We start from the raw sequence: 15,773 nt of genomic DNA on the forward strand, positions 1-15,773 counted from the left end.
TACACACTACCATGTAATTTGTTGCCTCAGGAGCAATTCCCTGTAATATATTGATGATAAATTATTAATTGACATAGTCATTACAAAATTATAGTCCAACATCATTAAATGTAATAAATGTTAACGTATTACATGTGTCCTAGGCCGGTGCCAGGTCTGCAGTGAGCTGGTGCATGACAGTGGGACAACATTAACCATGAATGCGTTACTGACTTTTATCTAACAATACACAATCTGTAGCTAACATTAGTAATAAACATGATTGCAACAAGAGTTTACAGGTCTGTATTACAGTAAATTAATTAAGAATATGGACTTTCACTGCAGGAGAGAAAGCTAACAACTATCGTTATCCTAACTCCTCCGCTAACGTAATTTGGGCGGGACAATACAAAATGCTTACCTTCATACGCAAACAGGTACTGCTCAATGAAGAATTTGTATCCTTTGTCAAGTTTGGAACGTGTTGTAAGTGAAAATTTGTCTGCAAGTCGCTGTACATTATCTAGATGTATTTTTGGCAGGTGTCGAAGGGACTGGGTAAACTCCATAGCGTTCCACTATGCTGGCTGAAGTAAACATACACTGCTTTGAGTCAGAACGGAAGTTGAGTGACGTCACGTGAAAAGGGCCTATTGTCCGCACCTGTCTGTTATTTTGTCATTACCTTGTCTGTTTATTTAAACCCAGCTTTCTCCCCTTCCCTTTGTCGTTCGTTGACGTTCCATGTCTCCGCTTATGTCAGGTTTGACTCTCTCTGTTCGTGTTCCCTGTCAGTCTGTCTGCTCACTCGTGGTTACCCTGTTATCTGTCTGTCCGTCAAGTCAAGTCAAGTCAAGTCAATTTTATTTGTATAGCGCCTTTCACAACACACATCTTTTCAAAGCAGCTTTACAGAATATCAGCATTAACAGATGATACAACTGTAATGTCTATAAAGTCGATTAATCATCATTGTGTAATTTAGATAAAATACGATTTTTAATAGTGTTTAAAAATAATGAAATGATAATGGTATTAATAACCCCAGTGAGCAAGCTGTAGGCGACTGTGGCAAGGAACACAAAACTCCATAAGATGTAGATTAATGGAGAAAAATAACCTTGGGAGAAACCAGACTCACTGTGGGGGCCAGTTCCCCTCTGGCTAACAATATGAATGTAATGTAAATATTAATTATGTATAGGTAAAATCATGGTTTAAAATTATTAAACTAAGTGTTAAGGGTCAGTGATTAAACATCGATTGTGTTTGAACTGTAAGATTAATGACCAAAGTCTTTGAAGTCCATCTTGATTAATTGCAGAAGTTCACATAGATGCAATTGTCCTTGTTAATTGGCTGATGAAGGCTTTTGTTGGCAATAGTTAGTCTAAGCATTTCATTTCAAGATCGTAGTCCATAAATAGACCGAGGTGATGCAGGTTGGAGTTGGCATCATTTCATCCTCTGAAGTCCGTCATAATAGATTGAAGTGATGTTTGGCTGGCACCGGCTGCATGTAGTCATCATCATTCTGCGACATGTAGCAGTGGAGTCCAACATGAAGCAGGAATGGTGCTGGATCCTGCCGGTTCTGATGACCTCAGGATAGGAGTCCCGAAGTTGAGACAGGGAAACAAATAAAAAGATGTAAGCGCAGATGCCATTTAATTTATTGCAGAGTTATAGATCATGCTCAATGTTTCTGGTTTCTGGTTCCGGCAGACCCAACTAAAGCAGCCTAATTGTGGGTTGGAGGATAAATTAGGTGTATGCCTGGCTAAATAGATGAGTCTTTAGTCTAGACTTAAACTGAGAGAGTGTGTCTGCATCTCGAACAGTGTTTGGGAGACTATTCCATAGTTTAGGAGCCAAATATGAAAAGGATCTTCCTCCTTTAGTGAATTTTGATATTCTCTTCATCTTAATGAACGTGTTGGAATATAGCGTGGTAGAAGATCACTTAAGTACTGCGGAGCTAGACCATTCAAAGCTTTGTACGTAGTTAACAGAATTTTAAAATCAATACGGAATTTAACAGGTAACCAATGTAACGATGATAAAATGGGGCTAATATGATCATATTTCTTGGTTCTCGTCAGCACTCTGGCTGCTGCATTTTGAACCAATTGTAGTTTATTTATTGATCTTGCTGGACATCCTCCCAGTAATGCATTACAATAATCTAGTCTTGAGGTCATGAACGCATGAATTAATTTTTCGGCATCAGCAACCGAGAGCATATGCCTTAATTTTGCAATATTTCTTAGGTGGAAGAATGCTGTTCTACAAACATTTGTAATTTGATTACACCGTCCGAGGTTACCCTGTTGTTCTCCGCCATCCGTATCCACCAGTATTTAGTTTGCCTTTTTTCCCATCGTGGATTTTGATTTGTTCCTGTGTTTGGTTTCTTTTGTGTTATTTATAAATAAACCGCATTTGGATCCACACCCCCGTCTGCCTTCTCCTGTTCTTCACACGTCACCTGTCGGTAAATATGAAATGGTATAGGAGTATAAATGTTGTGCTGTAACATCTGGGCACCTGAGTATCATTTAATTAACATTGAATTAACCCACAACTGCATAAAAAAGGTTAAACCTACATTTAAAAATATTTTTGGCCTATTTTTAAGGTTTACGCAGTTAAATTTCATAGCAAAATTCCACAAAATTGAATTGTGCAATCTTTAACAAAACAATTTAATCAAAACGTAAATCTTATAAATGGGCTATCTTTTTTTTATTTAAAAAACTACTCGGTTACTAACGTAACCTCGGTTCCCTGAGAGGAGGGAACGAGTATTGCGTAATACTCGTAATACTCCAATAGCTTACGCTATTGGAAAACTCAGTTTCTCGAGAAATATTGAAGTCTTTATGTAAAACGCATTGCAGCTGCACAGCAGACAGTAATGAGCGAGGCAGCTCGGTCATTGGCTGTGCTGCGGCAACTGCTCGAACCAATGACGGGGCGACTCTGAACACGCGACCAATGGGCGCTACCGCTGCTCAGCGCTCAGAGCCCGCCGAAATTAGCATAGCCAGGCTATATAATGGGCACCCCGTCATACGAAGTTCCTTTAGGTTCAATCGACTGAAGCTGAACTGACCAAGCACAAGCACGGCAGCTTACGCAATACTCGTTCCCTCCTCTCAGGGAACCGAGGTTACGTTAGTAACCGAGTCGTTCCCTATCGAGAGGTCTCTCCTATTGCGTAAGTAGTTTACGCTATGGGAACACCATGTAAAACGCCGTGCGTGCTGGCTTCGCTCTATAAAGCCAGAGGCAGATGCCTGAGCCTTAAAGCAAAGTGATTATTCCACGAGCCGGCCAACGGCGAGCTACATAATGGGATAGTATAGAGCGCCCTTCCAAGGTGGTCCATGGTGGGCGCTCATAGTACAAACACAAGCACATATCTTATGTACTGAGTTTTCTATGTGCTGATATGCATAAAAATCCTTTAAGTCAGTCAGAGACGGACCTTGTAAGGGAGGAGATAATGCTCAGCATATACATACTCCAGTCCATTCTACAGTCAGGCTGATAGAATGTTGGAATGCATTTTTCTATGTACTGGCATGCATAAAAAATCCTCTGAGTCGGTCAGAGATGGACCTTATAAGGGAGGAGATAATGCTCAGCATATACATACTCCAGTCCATTCTACAGTCAGGCTGATAGAATGTTGGAATGCATTTTTCTATGTACTGATATGCATAAAAAATCCTCTAAGTCGGTCAGGGACGGACCTTATAAGGGAGGAGATAATGCTCAGCATATACACACTCCAGTCCATTCTACAGTCAGGCTGATAGAATGTTGGAATGCAATGAGGGGACCTGTAGGTTATAAAACCTGATAAATGTCGAAGGCGAGGCCCAGCCCGCCACACGACAAATATCTTAAATGGGTATCCCACTCGACCAAGCCCACGAGGAGGCCATGCTCCTCGTAGAGTGAGCTCTGATGCCTAAGGGGCATTGAAGGCCCTTGGCTTCATAAGCTAGCTTATAGCATCCATTATCCAGCACGATATTCTTTGCTTTGAGACTGCGAGACCTTTAGTGCGGCCGCCAAAGCATACTGAATAATTGTTCCGTCTGTCTGAACAGGGCAGAACGCTCCAAATATACTCTGAGCGCCCTGACGGGCAGAGTAAATTAGCGTCGCTTTCGCCTGCTGGGGACGATAGGCTGCCAGAGATATCACCTGTGCTCTGAAGGGTGTGGAGAGCACTTTAGGAATATACCCGTGCTTTGGCCTAAGGACAACTCTGCAGTCGTTAGGTCCAAATTCCAGGCAAGCAGCGCTTGATGACAGCGCTGCAGGTCGCCCACTCTCTTGACTGAAGCGAAGCCAGCAAGAGCGCAGTTTTGCTGTTTAAGGTGCACGGTTCGGAGAGGTTCTAACGGGGCACTCTTGAGTGCGTCCAGGACCGTGGCCAGGTCCCAGATCGGCACCGAGGGGGGGCGAGGAGGGTTCATCCTCCTAGTGCCTCTTAGGAAACGAATGATTAGATCGTTTTTCACTAATGAATGTCCTTTATCAGGATTGTGCGACACCGCTATGGCAGCCACATAGACTTTGAGCGTGGAGGGTGTGCGACCCGCCTCCAGCAGCTCTTGCAAAAAGGCGAGTACACTTGGTATCTCACACGATTTGGGGTTCAAGCTCTTGGTATCACACCAGTCACTGAAAACTTTCCACTTTTGGGCATATAAGCGCCTCGTAGAGGGTGCTCGCGCCTCAGTGATGGTTCTCAAAACTCCACTGGGGAGGTTCTCGGAACCCGCTGAGGGGCCATGCATGGAGAGCCCTCCATAGAGTGCAGGGAGCTCAACCTAAGTCCACCTTGGCGATTTATATACTGAAACTACCGTCATGTTGTCCGCTCGACCAGGACGTGTTCGCTTTTCAGGTACGGAAGCAGGGCTCTGAGAGCCAAGGCGATCGCCTTCATTTCCAGACAGTTTATATGTAGGCGCTTTCGGGTTTGACCAAAAGCCGGAGACAGGCCTGCCCTCGTAAAGGGCCCCCCATCCTATTTTGGAGGCATCTGTCGTGATCATTTCTCTCTGCCTTTTCACGCCCAGACTCACGCCGGTTTGATACCAGTTGATGGCTTTCCAGGGCGTCAGGGCTTCTATACAGCCGTGATTCGCTCTGATCAAAAAGTGGCCCGAGCGCCACGCGTGAGTGGGGACACGGCTCTTGAGCCAGCGCTGGAGAGGACGCATGTGCAACAATCCTAGCTGGAGTACAGCTGATGCCGAGGCCATGAGACCGAGCATTCTTTGAAATCGTTTGACGGGGGCGCGCTGTCATCTGCACTGAGTCTAGCACTATTCCCAGAAGAGATATTCTGGCTGATTATTGATTCTGAAAATTGATTCTCAGACCCAGGCATTCTAGATGGCTGATAATCCAAGATATGTGCGTCGTTAACTGACCCTCTGATTGTGCTATGATTAGCCAATCGTCGAGGTAATTCAGTATTCGCACTCCCCGCTGTCTCAGGGGGGAAAGTGCCGCGTCCATACATTTCGTGAATGTACGAGGGGCCAATGATAGGCCGAATGGTAGTACTGTGTACTGGTATGACTGTCCCTCGAAAGCGAATCTCAGAAAAGGCCTGTGATGAGGCGCTATCGAATGTGAAAGTAAGCGTCTTTCAAATCCACTGATAGAAACCAACCCCGGGGTGAACTTGCGCGAGGATATGTTTGGTTGTTAACATTCTGAACGAGCTGAATCATAAAAGCTTTGTTCAGATGTCTGAGATCTAGGATGGGGCGGAGGCCACCGTCCTTTTCCGGACGAGAAAATAGCGGCTGTAAAAACCCGCCTCGCTCATAGAGGGAGGAACAGTTTCTATAGCGCCTTCTCTATCAGTTCGAGCACCTCAGTGCGTAGAACATGTGATACATCTTTCCTCACTTTCGTCTCAACCACCGCTGAAAAGCGGGTGGTCTGCGAGCGAATTGAAGTGAGTAACCGTGTTTTATTATGTTCAAAACCCATTTTGGCATGTCGGGATTTTTTCCCAGGCTTTTGCTCGCACAGATATGGGCTGAATGTTGGCTGGGGGCGTGTCGCAGTGACGTATGGGCCCCACCGGCAAATTGCCTTGTGCTAACACTGAGTTTACAGCTCCCAGAGGCGCAGGTGCGCGCTGAGCAGCCGTGTTGAGTGCGGAGTGCAGGGGTGCGTGTGAGCTTACAGGCACGCACGCTATCTCCGTAATGCTCGCATCGTGAGCTGGAGAAATGTTTGAAACTGTTTAGACAGTGTTTACAGGTGGGGGTGCATACATTGTAATAGGTACGCGCGCCACTTTCATAAAGCTTCCCGCTCTTAGCGGGGAGTTTCTTGGCTCGCGCGTCACATCTGTGATGCTCGCGACATGAGCCAGAGAATTGTTTGAAACTGTATGGGCAGCGCTTATGGGTGAGGGTGCATATACTGTAGTAGGCACGCCGCCACTTACATAAAGCCTCCGCCATGCGGCGGGTGTTTTTGGTCATGCATACAGTGTTTGTAACTGTGGGAGTGCGCACTTTAGTGTGGACACGTGACCCCTTAGTGACACAGGCAGAAAATGTGCTAACACTGAGCTTACGGCTCTCAGAGGCGCGGGCGCGCGCTGAGCAGCTTTGTTGAGTGCAGGGGTGCATGTGAGATTACAGGCACGCGCGCTATCTCCGTAATGCTTGCAGCAAGAGCCGGAGAAATGTTTGAAACGACAGTGTTTACGGGTGGGGGTGCATACATTGTAATAGGCACTCGCACCACTTCCATAAAGCTTCCCGCTCTTAGCGGGAAGTTTCTTGGCTCGCGGCATGAGCCAGAGATCTGTTTGGAACTGTATGGGCAGCGCTTACGGGTGGGGGTGCATACATTGTAATAGGCACGCGCGCCACTTTCATAAAGCCTCCCGCTAGCGGCGGGTTTTTGGCCATGCATACAGTGTTTGTGTGTAGGGGTGCGTGCAGGACAGCAGGCACGCACGCTACATTTATAGTATTTCCCGCTTTTACTGGGGAAGTGTTTATAACTGTGGGAACAGTGCTTGCGTGTAGTGGTGCATACATGACAATAGACACACGGTCTACATTTATGGGGCATCCAGCTCGAGCTGGGAAAGTATTCGGCACTGTTTGGACAGTATTGATATGTGGGAGTGCACACTTTAGTGTGGACACGCGGACCTCTTAGTGACACAGGCAGAAAATGACTCTTGTGATTTCTGTGTGTTGCCGCTAAAACGGCATTTGATTGCAGGTGAGCGAGTTCTGTGACTGGCCCATTGACTGCTGTACAGACATTTCCAGCCACCTGTAAGGGGACTGGGTAATGTTTTACACGCTTTCCTCGCTGCAGTGAAGCTGCTCAGCTGAACTCTCTTACAGTGCTGGTGCCCGTGCTCGTGTCCGCTAATGTCGACGGCGCGGGGTCGAAGGCTGAGCCCGGCCAGTCGTCGGATGCAGCGCCAATTGGAAAGGCTTTCATCCTTTTCACCGTCGTCCCCTGGCGCGCCGAACGAGATGAGACCCACCGCTCTGTTGGAGGGGTGCTGGTCCGTCTGCGTGAATTGGACTGGCGGCGGGGAGTTTTCGGGTGGTGGTGAAGCACACGGGGACTGGCCCGGCGTGACGTCACTGAAGTCCGCGTGTTCTGGCGGCCTCCGTGAGCGGCGCTTTTTTCTTGCGCGGCTCGAACAGAGGGGACGGCAGCATGGTGGTAGCAGGCTCGTTCGCGGCGAAGGCGGCGAAGCGAGCGCGCGGCTCGTTGAGGCCCAGGGAGTCACATTCAGGAGTGAAAGCAGCTTCTGCGTGGTCAGGTCCCAGGCAGCGAGTGCAGATAATGTGATGGTCCCTGTCAGGAAGAAGGCCTCAGCACGAGGCGCAGGTCGAAGGCATTTGGAACAACGCCTCGAATTTGCTCTTTTACTAAATACAAAAAGTGTCGCAAAGGCGAACACTTGCAAAGTAGCTTAGTAAAAAAAGGATATAGTGATGCGCGTCGGATGGCGTAGCAGAAGGCTTCGAAGGCGGCTGAAGGCACCGGCGTCCTCTTAACAGTACTGCTGTAGGCTTGTCAACGGCAGGCAAAAGACTCCAACAATCCGGAGGATCCAGCGAAGAGGAGGTCTTCCCTGAAGGAGATTAAATCTAAAGGAACTCGTATGACGGGGTGCCCATTATATAGCCTGGCTATGCTAATTTCGGCGGGCTCTGAGCGCGCGAACGCGAGGCGCGCGCCCATTGGTCGCGCGTTCGGAGTCGCCCCGTCATTGGTTCGAGCAGTTGCCACAGCACAGCCAATTACTGTCTGCTGTGCAGCTGCAATGCATTTTACATAAAGACTTCAATATTTCTCGAGAAACGGAGTTTTCCCATAGCGTAAGCTACTTACGCAATAGGAGAGACCTCTCGATAGGGAACATTGTGTATCAGATCATGATGAGCAACACAGTACATTATGTTTTCCCTTTATTTAGCCAACACTGTCTATAATACATAATTAAAATGAGGTATATGGACACTGAATATGGATGACAGTCATTTGTTAGTTCAATACATTTCACCAGAGATGAATTCTTCACGAGAACAGCGTGATGCAGCTACACGCTCAGTTCTTCTTGTAATGAATCGTCTTTATCTAAAAGCTGCCATCTGGTGGTCATCATGGCTGAATACATGATAGTCCAAATTATAGAAACTTTGTGGGGAAAAAACAGGTTAAACTGTTGTATGGTTGTGTTAGTTGTGAATGGACATGGTGACATGAGGTCTTCGTCTTTTGTGGAGTGAATGATCAGAAGCAATCAAAAGGTGTTGTTGTGGCAGGTTTTGTCAGGTGGTTCTGTCATGTTTCGTGTAGTCTCTGTTGGTTTTGGGAATGTTCCTGATTCTCTTAGGAGGACAGAGGGGCTGGGTTTTCCGAAGCACTAAGTAGGACGTTAGTTGCACTTAGTAGCGTACTAGCGGTAGCTATATCGTTATATTAGCCTTCATTGATAAGCATATTGTAATGGCAATAGAAAGACGATATGCTATTATTAAACAGATTATTTAAGAAGACATTCTGTATGTGAGTAATGTGGCCACGCAGTTGAAAAATTTAATAAATATGCGTTAATAAATAATTAAAATATGCTTAACAAAGGAGATTAGAGTGAGAGTGTGAAATGAGAGATTCCCTCTCTCTCTTCATCCTCCTCCTCTTCTTCCTCCAATGGCTGGTTCAAATGGGCTCGCATATAGGCAGTATTTTTTTTACAAGGCAGAAACAAATTGCATGATGCGTAATGGCAGTAAGACTATAAGTACACAGTGTCTTAAACTCTAATAAGATGATCTATTAATATTTAGACAGGTCTATGTGTATAGTTCAATACTGATGCCCGTCATTTAATCCTGTTCTGTGTGCATTTGTTCAGTTTCCAGCCAAAAAACTAGGCTAAGTGAGTGCCCCTTATGATCCACATAGCCATTCACTTTACATGCATTTATTCCGGCATTTTCATTAATCTCTATGATTGAGCATCAAGACATCTGAAACTCCATCTTTCTAAAGCCATAATTATTTATTTAATAAAATTCTGTAATAGTAAGGTAATAAATTTCAGCTCCTTGACAAGGTTACAATCAACGTCCATGTTTGTTAGTATTTCCACATTATTTTCATTTTGAAAAGATAAACACCTGGACATATTTGCCAAAGTCATGGGCACCTTTGGACCGGACAGCTCCGGTGATGAAGCACTTAAGTTCTGCTATTATCTACATGCTGGTTTGGGAAACAGGCATTACGCCATCGTAAAATAACAAGCGACGTAAGTTAAGATGATCGTTAAAGCTTCTGGATAACTGGAAGCAGTCCAGTTATGTTTAGAGGTAACAAGGAAGGTGTCACTGTAGATTTCTGGTTAGGTTTCTTCTGTGAATGGTCTGATTTTGCAACTCTTTGCTGTAGGTCTGATTTTTCAGAGTCTGCATATTCAGCCATCACTCCGACCACATTCAGACTGACAATAGCCTCTGATATCCCTGCCATGTTTTGCGCTCTGCACCGGTACTCTCCTGCATCATTATAGGATATCCCATTTAGATTGACTGCAGACCATCGAATTCCCACTCGAGGAGACTCTTGTGCATCTGCAGGCAGTGGGTATAAAAGTAAATTGAGCACATAAGCAGGCAAGAAAACAAATGTATGAAGACAACACAGCCTTACAGTTTACTAGATTATAGGTTAATCCTGGATAGCACAATGCTTAGCAATTTTTGCACCAATGAGTTCTTTAAGGTAGTATTTAGACATGAAGTTACTCTATAACAAAAGTTAATTATTTTGAGAGTGTCAAAGTTCTCATGGTAACTTACAGCTGGAAAGTTTTCTGGGCAGCCTTTGATTTTCCATGCTGTTCTGTGTCTGTTTACAGCAAGCTTAAAATATAAGACAATGTATTTTATATGTAGCACAAATGGTCAGTCCTTATTAAACACGCAGAAGACAAGCTATCGAGTTTTATGTACACCAGTAAAATTAAAAGGACAAACACAATGGCCTTAAAAAGCATTTGATCACTCGACACAGTATTGGAAAAAAGTTAAAAATGTAATTGCATAGATAGCAAAATATCAAATCAAGAGGGATTTGCATAATTCAGTACACACACAGACAGAAATGAATGTTTGAGACTATAACACACCCAGAATGCAGAACACATGCGTGCGTACGCGCACACACGCATATGCAAACGCACACACACACACACACACACACTCACACGTTAGTCTACCTATCATTATGAGGACTTTCCATAGACATAATGGTTTTTATATTGTACAAACTATAGATTATATCCCCTAAACCTAACACAACCCCTAAACCTAACCATCACAGAAAACATTCTGCATTTTTACATTTTCAATAAAACATTGTTTAATATGTTTTTTAAATTATGGGGACACTAGAAATGTCCTCATAAACTACATTTATAGCATAATACTCTTGTACTTGTACCCACACACACACACACACAAATTAATCTTGTGACAAGGAATTAATTAGTAGATATCTGCATTCTTCTTTTGGTTATATGTGTCAAGATCTGATTTTTAAGTCATGTAACTGATCTTTTTTTGCACCAGATAGCAGCAATCTGCCCCAACACTTGACACATTCTTGTATTTTCTTCATGTTTAAACTTATAGAAGTGTAGGTTTTTACTGTTGTGAAATCAACATGATTTTGCTTACTTGCTTATGCATGTCAATGGTGCAATTTAGAAATTTGAATGTAGATAGGATCTAAATAGCCAGAAAATCCCCCCAAAATGCACAACTTTAGTGCTTTATTGAAGTTAGGGTTATTACACTTCTTTTATTACAATTTAAATTTTTTTTTTAAATACAGGTTTATTGATTTTGGTCAAATTTGACTACAAACAAAAAAGTGTGAGTCTAAATGAACAGTGCATGAGGGTTAAAACTACAATTATTAACTTTTTTGGAGATATTTTGCTTTCAAAGTGTGCTTTTGCTTTTATTTTCTAAACATATTCCACCTGGTTTTAAACGCACATATATAATATTTTGTATCTAATGCAATGATATAACATAATAATTTATTTTGAACTGCGGATAAAATGGGACACTGTGTGTAATAGATTCTAGAAAAAAAAAGGCAAACTAACTGTGTCTATGAAAATATGCCATACGAGTTATAGTATGCCATAAGATACCTGTGTTATAAAGGGTGGCTCTGGCAGATTTGACCCACATAAGTGTGGGAGTGGGGTATCCTGCAGCATCACAGCGAAGTAAGACATTGCTACCCAGCAGAGCTGTGATCTTTGTGGCAGAGGTCACTACATAGGGCCTGTGGCAGCGAGAGAGCTCCACACTCTGAAAGGGAACTCCAGCGAGGTTTGGCGGTCCACTACAGGTCAGGAACCTATCCAACAGGACCAGGGAGGATTCTGGTGTCTTACTAATTTCAAGTAAGGAAGAAAGCCTACAGTCACACACCCACGGGTTATCCTGTAGACCTATGAAAAATTGGGTGCGGAATGAAGTGGGTAAGAGAGGGAGGCTCACACATTCAGATGCTAATGCTAGTTTTGTGCGTTAAGTATTCAAACGGTTAGCTACAAATGTATGCTCTTCTGCATGGTTTGGCTAAATAGAGTACAGAGCATTGGTTTCCACTGGAGACTTTAAATGCAGTGAGCCATCTAAAGACTGTAGACTCTCAGATCGCACTTAGATTTCATGTGTGGTTCTGTGTAAATTAGTCAAGCTGGATAAATATTTAATAACTATAAGACATTAATGACTTAATTAAGTTTCACTTTGGCAGTGTCTATGTGTGTGTGCATACAACAATGTGTCTTGATGTATCAAGGTGTATTATTATTACATTATTATGTTAAGAACATTGTCCTATTTATTTTGGCTCACTAAATGCAAAAAATGGTCTACTGCTCTCATACCAGTCAACCATCTGGTTACATCTTGTCATTCTTAATTATTACCAAAGGGATAGTTTACCAAAAATGCTCTTGTCCATACATTTAAAGTGTATGGGACAAGGGGTCAAGCTCCAAAAAGGACAACAAAAAAAAAGCATCAAGAAAATTGAAATTGTTTTTAAAACAGCCCTGGTTGCCACACACTTTCATTGTATGGAATTCACACACATTCTACAATGCACCCAGTCAAAGATTTCATTTCCAATGATCTTGAAAACCCTTAAAAACCCCAATTACATCACATGCCAATTAATTAACTGAATTGTGCTGCACTGATTGTGAGGTTTGTTGAGGTGTGCTGACTGCAAATCGCTGACACGATTAACATGTAAGTTACATGTACTGCAAGCTTCAATTGCTCTGATGTTAGAAAAATACATATTTTTATTACAGAATTAACGTACGGGTTAGTGAGCTTGATTAATTGCGATAATGTTTTAACAAGTTATTTAAAATAAAATTACACTAAATTAACATTTTATATCAAATGCACTAAAATACAGTATATCTATATCAATAGTCACAAGCTGTAAATTAACTAGTTCTCAATGAAATCTGCTTTACGTAATGGTCCTATAGTGTAGCCTATTAAGTTTGTGTTCTCCTCTGTATGTTTCACCTAGAACCACCAAGCGCTGAGTTTGAGAGCTATCATTGAGTGTGTTGAATGGCCAGAGAGCAGCCAGATCATTAGGCAGGGAGCTCAGCCTGTTGCTCGAGAGGTCCAGGTAAGTGATGTTGCCTAGGTAACGCACAGCAAGGGGTGGGATGCGTGCCAGGCGGTTATTGTGCAGTCCAAGTGTTCGGAGGCGGGGCACATCCCTGAGTCCCTCCCAGGGGAAGGTGGATAAAAGGTTCCCATCCAGTCGTAACTCATGAAGGGAAGACAGGTTTGTAAAACTCCTTGGATGTAGAACGGTGATGGAGTTATACGTAAGCCACAGATAAAGGAGTTTGGGCATGGTGGAGAAAGCACCTCTAAAAATCCTTGAGACAGAGGTGCGCTCCAGACGAAACTTTATGATGTCACTTGGAAGATCTGTTGGAATGGCAGCCAAGGCTGGGTTCTTACAGAGTACAGTTCTAAGAAAGACAGTATAATAAAATTAATAGAAAAGTCAATTGAAGGAATCGTTTGCCCAAAATTAAAATTCTGTCATCATTTGTTCACCCCAAAGATGTCCCAAACCCCTTTGACTTTATTACTAAAGTGGAAAACAAAAGGAGTTATTTAGTAAAATGTCCAAGCTGCTTTTTTCCCCCCATACAATGAAAGTGTATGGTGACCACGGCTGACAAGCAAGTTTTTCTAGTCAAGATTTTCAGTGAATACCAGCTTTTCAGTCTGTTCCTCACACAAAGCTATCATATTGCTTCAGAAGACTTGGGTTATAGTGCACAAGCACATGATGTTTTTTTTTTGTTGTCTTTTTTGGAAATTGAACTCTGGAGCCCATCGGCTTTCATTGTCTGGAAAAGAGCAACAAGGACGTTCTGCAATAAATAACTCCTTTTTGTGTTCCATGGAAAAAAGAAAGTCAAACCGCAGGTTTTAAAAGACACAAGGCATAATGACCTTTTTTTTGTTTTTTTTTTGTGAACAATCCCTTTTTTAATCTTTCTTTTCTTAAATCAGTGATTCACCTCAGTAAAATAAATGCTGTATTGCATTGCACAGATGGTTGTCTACATGCAGCTTGCTCACACTCAGCCTCCAACCATTAAAGTTGCATAAATTACAAATAGCACTATTATATTGATTAGATGGCCAGAGCCATAAGCATGAATCAATTGTGATATACATTCCAATACAATAAACTGGAAGATATTCTACACACATTCTTTCTACAACAATGAAAACACCTGTCTGCCCTAGACAAGACTACAATGGTGAACTATCTGCAAGAATATAGTAATAAGAGCACAAGACAGGAGCAAGAGGAGATGAGAAAGTGTGTGGATGGAAGCACCCCAGAGCAAAGGCTTGACCGGGTTAAGAGCAGGGCAAAACAGATTACAGAAAAACCCATTTGACTGTACCTGAGTCCCTTGCCATTGCTGCGATCATGGAACACACAGGTGCACAGAGACGGACATGCAGGACTCTGTGCACAGACAACCAAAGCCAAGCACAATGTGAGGTGAGCATATAGAAGCATTTTATCTTTCAAAGTGCCATATGAAGTATCTCAGACACTATTGTTTCAGTAAAGATGTACAGTCCTACTCCCTATCTGAGCTAGAGTGTGACATTCCCAAACACTACTGTAGATTAAGACAAACACTAAACGGATTAGTTGAGATTACTCTGGCGAAGAGCAGATCAACACCTTTACTTATTGTATGGTAAAGAGAAACATGCCCTTATACAGATGCATTACAATAATACTATAAATAAAATAGATAATGGTTTCAATAAAGATGGTCAATTTTACATGATTACAATAACTTTGTTTATTATGAACAGTGAACCATTCACTGGCCTATGCCTATATATTTTTGTCTACACATGTCTAGTTATATTGTATTCAATGGCTGCTATTAATCAATATAATGTTGATTTATTTATACAGATGTCATTCTGTTGAATGATAGCAAAAGGGATGTCCACAAATATTCATATTTTACACAATGAACAGTATTTAGGTGTTTAAGATTCACTCAGATATATTAGAAATAATATCAGATTGTATAATATATATTGAACAGGTTTTTAGTAGATTTTGAAACTGACAAATGGGAGAAATAACACTTCTATGCTAGCAGCCATATCACCCTGTAGTTAAAGACTGCCCACTGAAGCTAAGCAGGGTTGAGCATGTTCAGAACCTGGATGGGAAACCTCCTGGGGAAAACTAAGGTTGCTGCTGGAGGAGGTGTTAGTTAGGCCAGCAGGCTGCTCACCCCACAGCCGGTGTGGGTCCTAACACCGTATAGTGACAAGGACACAATACTGAAAAAAGGCACAGTCCTTATGGTGAGAAGTTAAACTTAGGTCCTGACTATCTGTGGTCATTAAAAATCCCACGGTATTTCTCGTAAAGTGTAGGGGTCTAATCCTTGTGTCCTGGCTAAATTCCCCCATTGGAGCCCTTCTCAGTTATGGCCTCCTAATATCATTAGTTGGCTTTTTCACTCTGCTATCTCCTCTCTACCTGCAGATGGTGTGTAGTGAGCGTACTGGCACACTATGGCTGCCGTCGCATCATCCAGGTGGATGCTGCACACTGGTGGTGGTTGA

The 15,773-nt window shown here is 42.9% G+C and overlaps 1 protein-coding gene across 1 annotated transcript; it reads right to left on the reverse strand.

Annotated features, from left to right (window-relative positions):
• Positions 1–9,630: 9,630 nt before the first annotated feature.
• Positions 9,631–14,711, reverse strand: LOC127618237 (leucine-rich repeat, immunoglobulin-like domain and transmembrane domain-containing protein 3). Its single transcript, XM_052090590.1, has 5 exons — positions 14,573–14,711; positions 13,152–13,615; positions 11,744–12,109; positions 10,380–10,442; positions 9,631–10,151 (listed from the first exon to the last, which is right to left on the reverse strand). The coding sequence occupies exons 1-5, from the start codon at positions 14,689–14,691 to the stop codon at positions 9,847–9,849; spliced, it is 1,317 nt and encodes a 438-aa protein (XP_051946550.1). The 5' UTR covers positions 14,692–14,711; the 3' UTR covers positions 9,631–9,846.
• Positions 14,712–15,773: the final 1,062 nt, after the last annotated feature.

The sequence above is a fragment of the Xyrauchen texanus genome, chromosome 24 (genome assembly GCF_025860055.1).
Source record: "Xyrauchen texanus isolate HMW12.3.18 chromosome 24, RBS_HiC_50CHRs, whole genome shotgun sequence".
Taxonomy (NCBI): Eukaryota; Metazoa; Chordata; class Actinopteri; order Cypriniformes; family Catostomidae; genus Xyrauchen; species Xyrauchen texanus.

Coding starts and splice junctions, on each gene's coding strand:
- LOC127618237 (XM_052090590.1), bottom strand. CDS start 14,691: ATGCTTCTATATGCTCACCTCACATTGTGCTTGGCTTTGGTTGTCTGT. Junction 13,616..14,572: donor AGCAATGGCAAGGGACTCAG/GTACAGTCAAAT, acceptor TGTCTTTCTTAG/AACTGTACTCTGTAAGAACC. Junction 12,110..13,151: donor TCAGCGCTTGGTGGTTCTAG/GTGAAACATACA, acceptor AACTAGCATTAG/CATCTGAATGTGTGAGCCTC.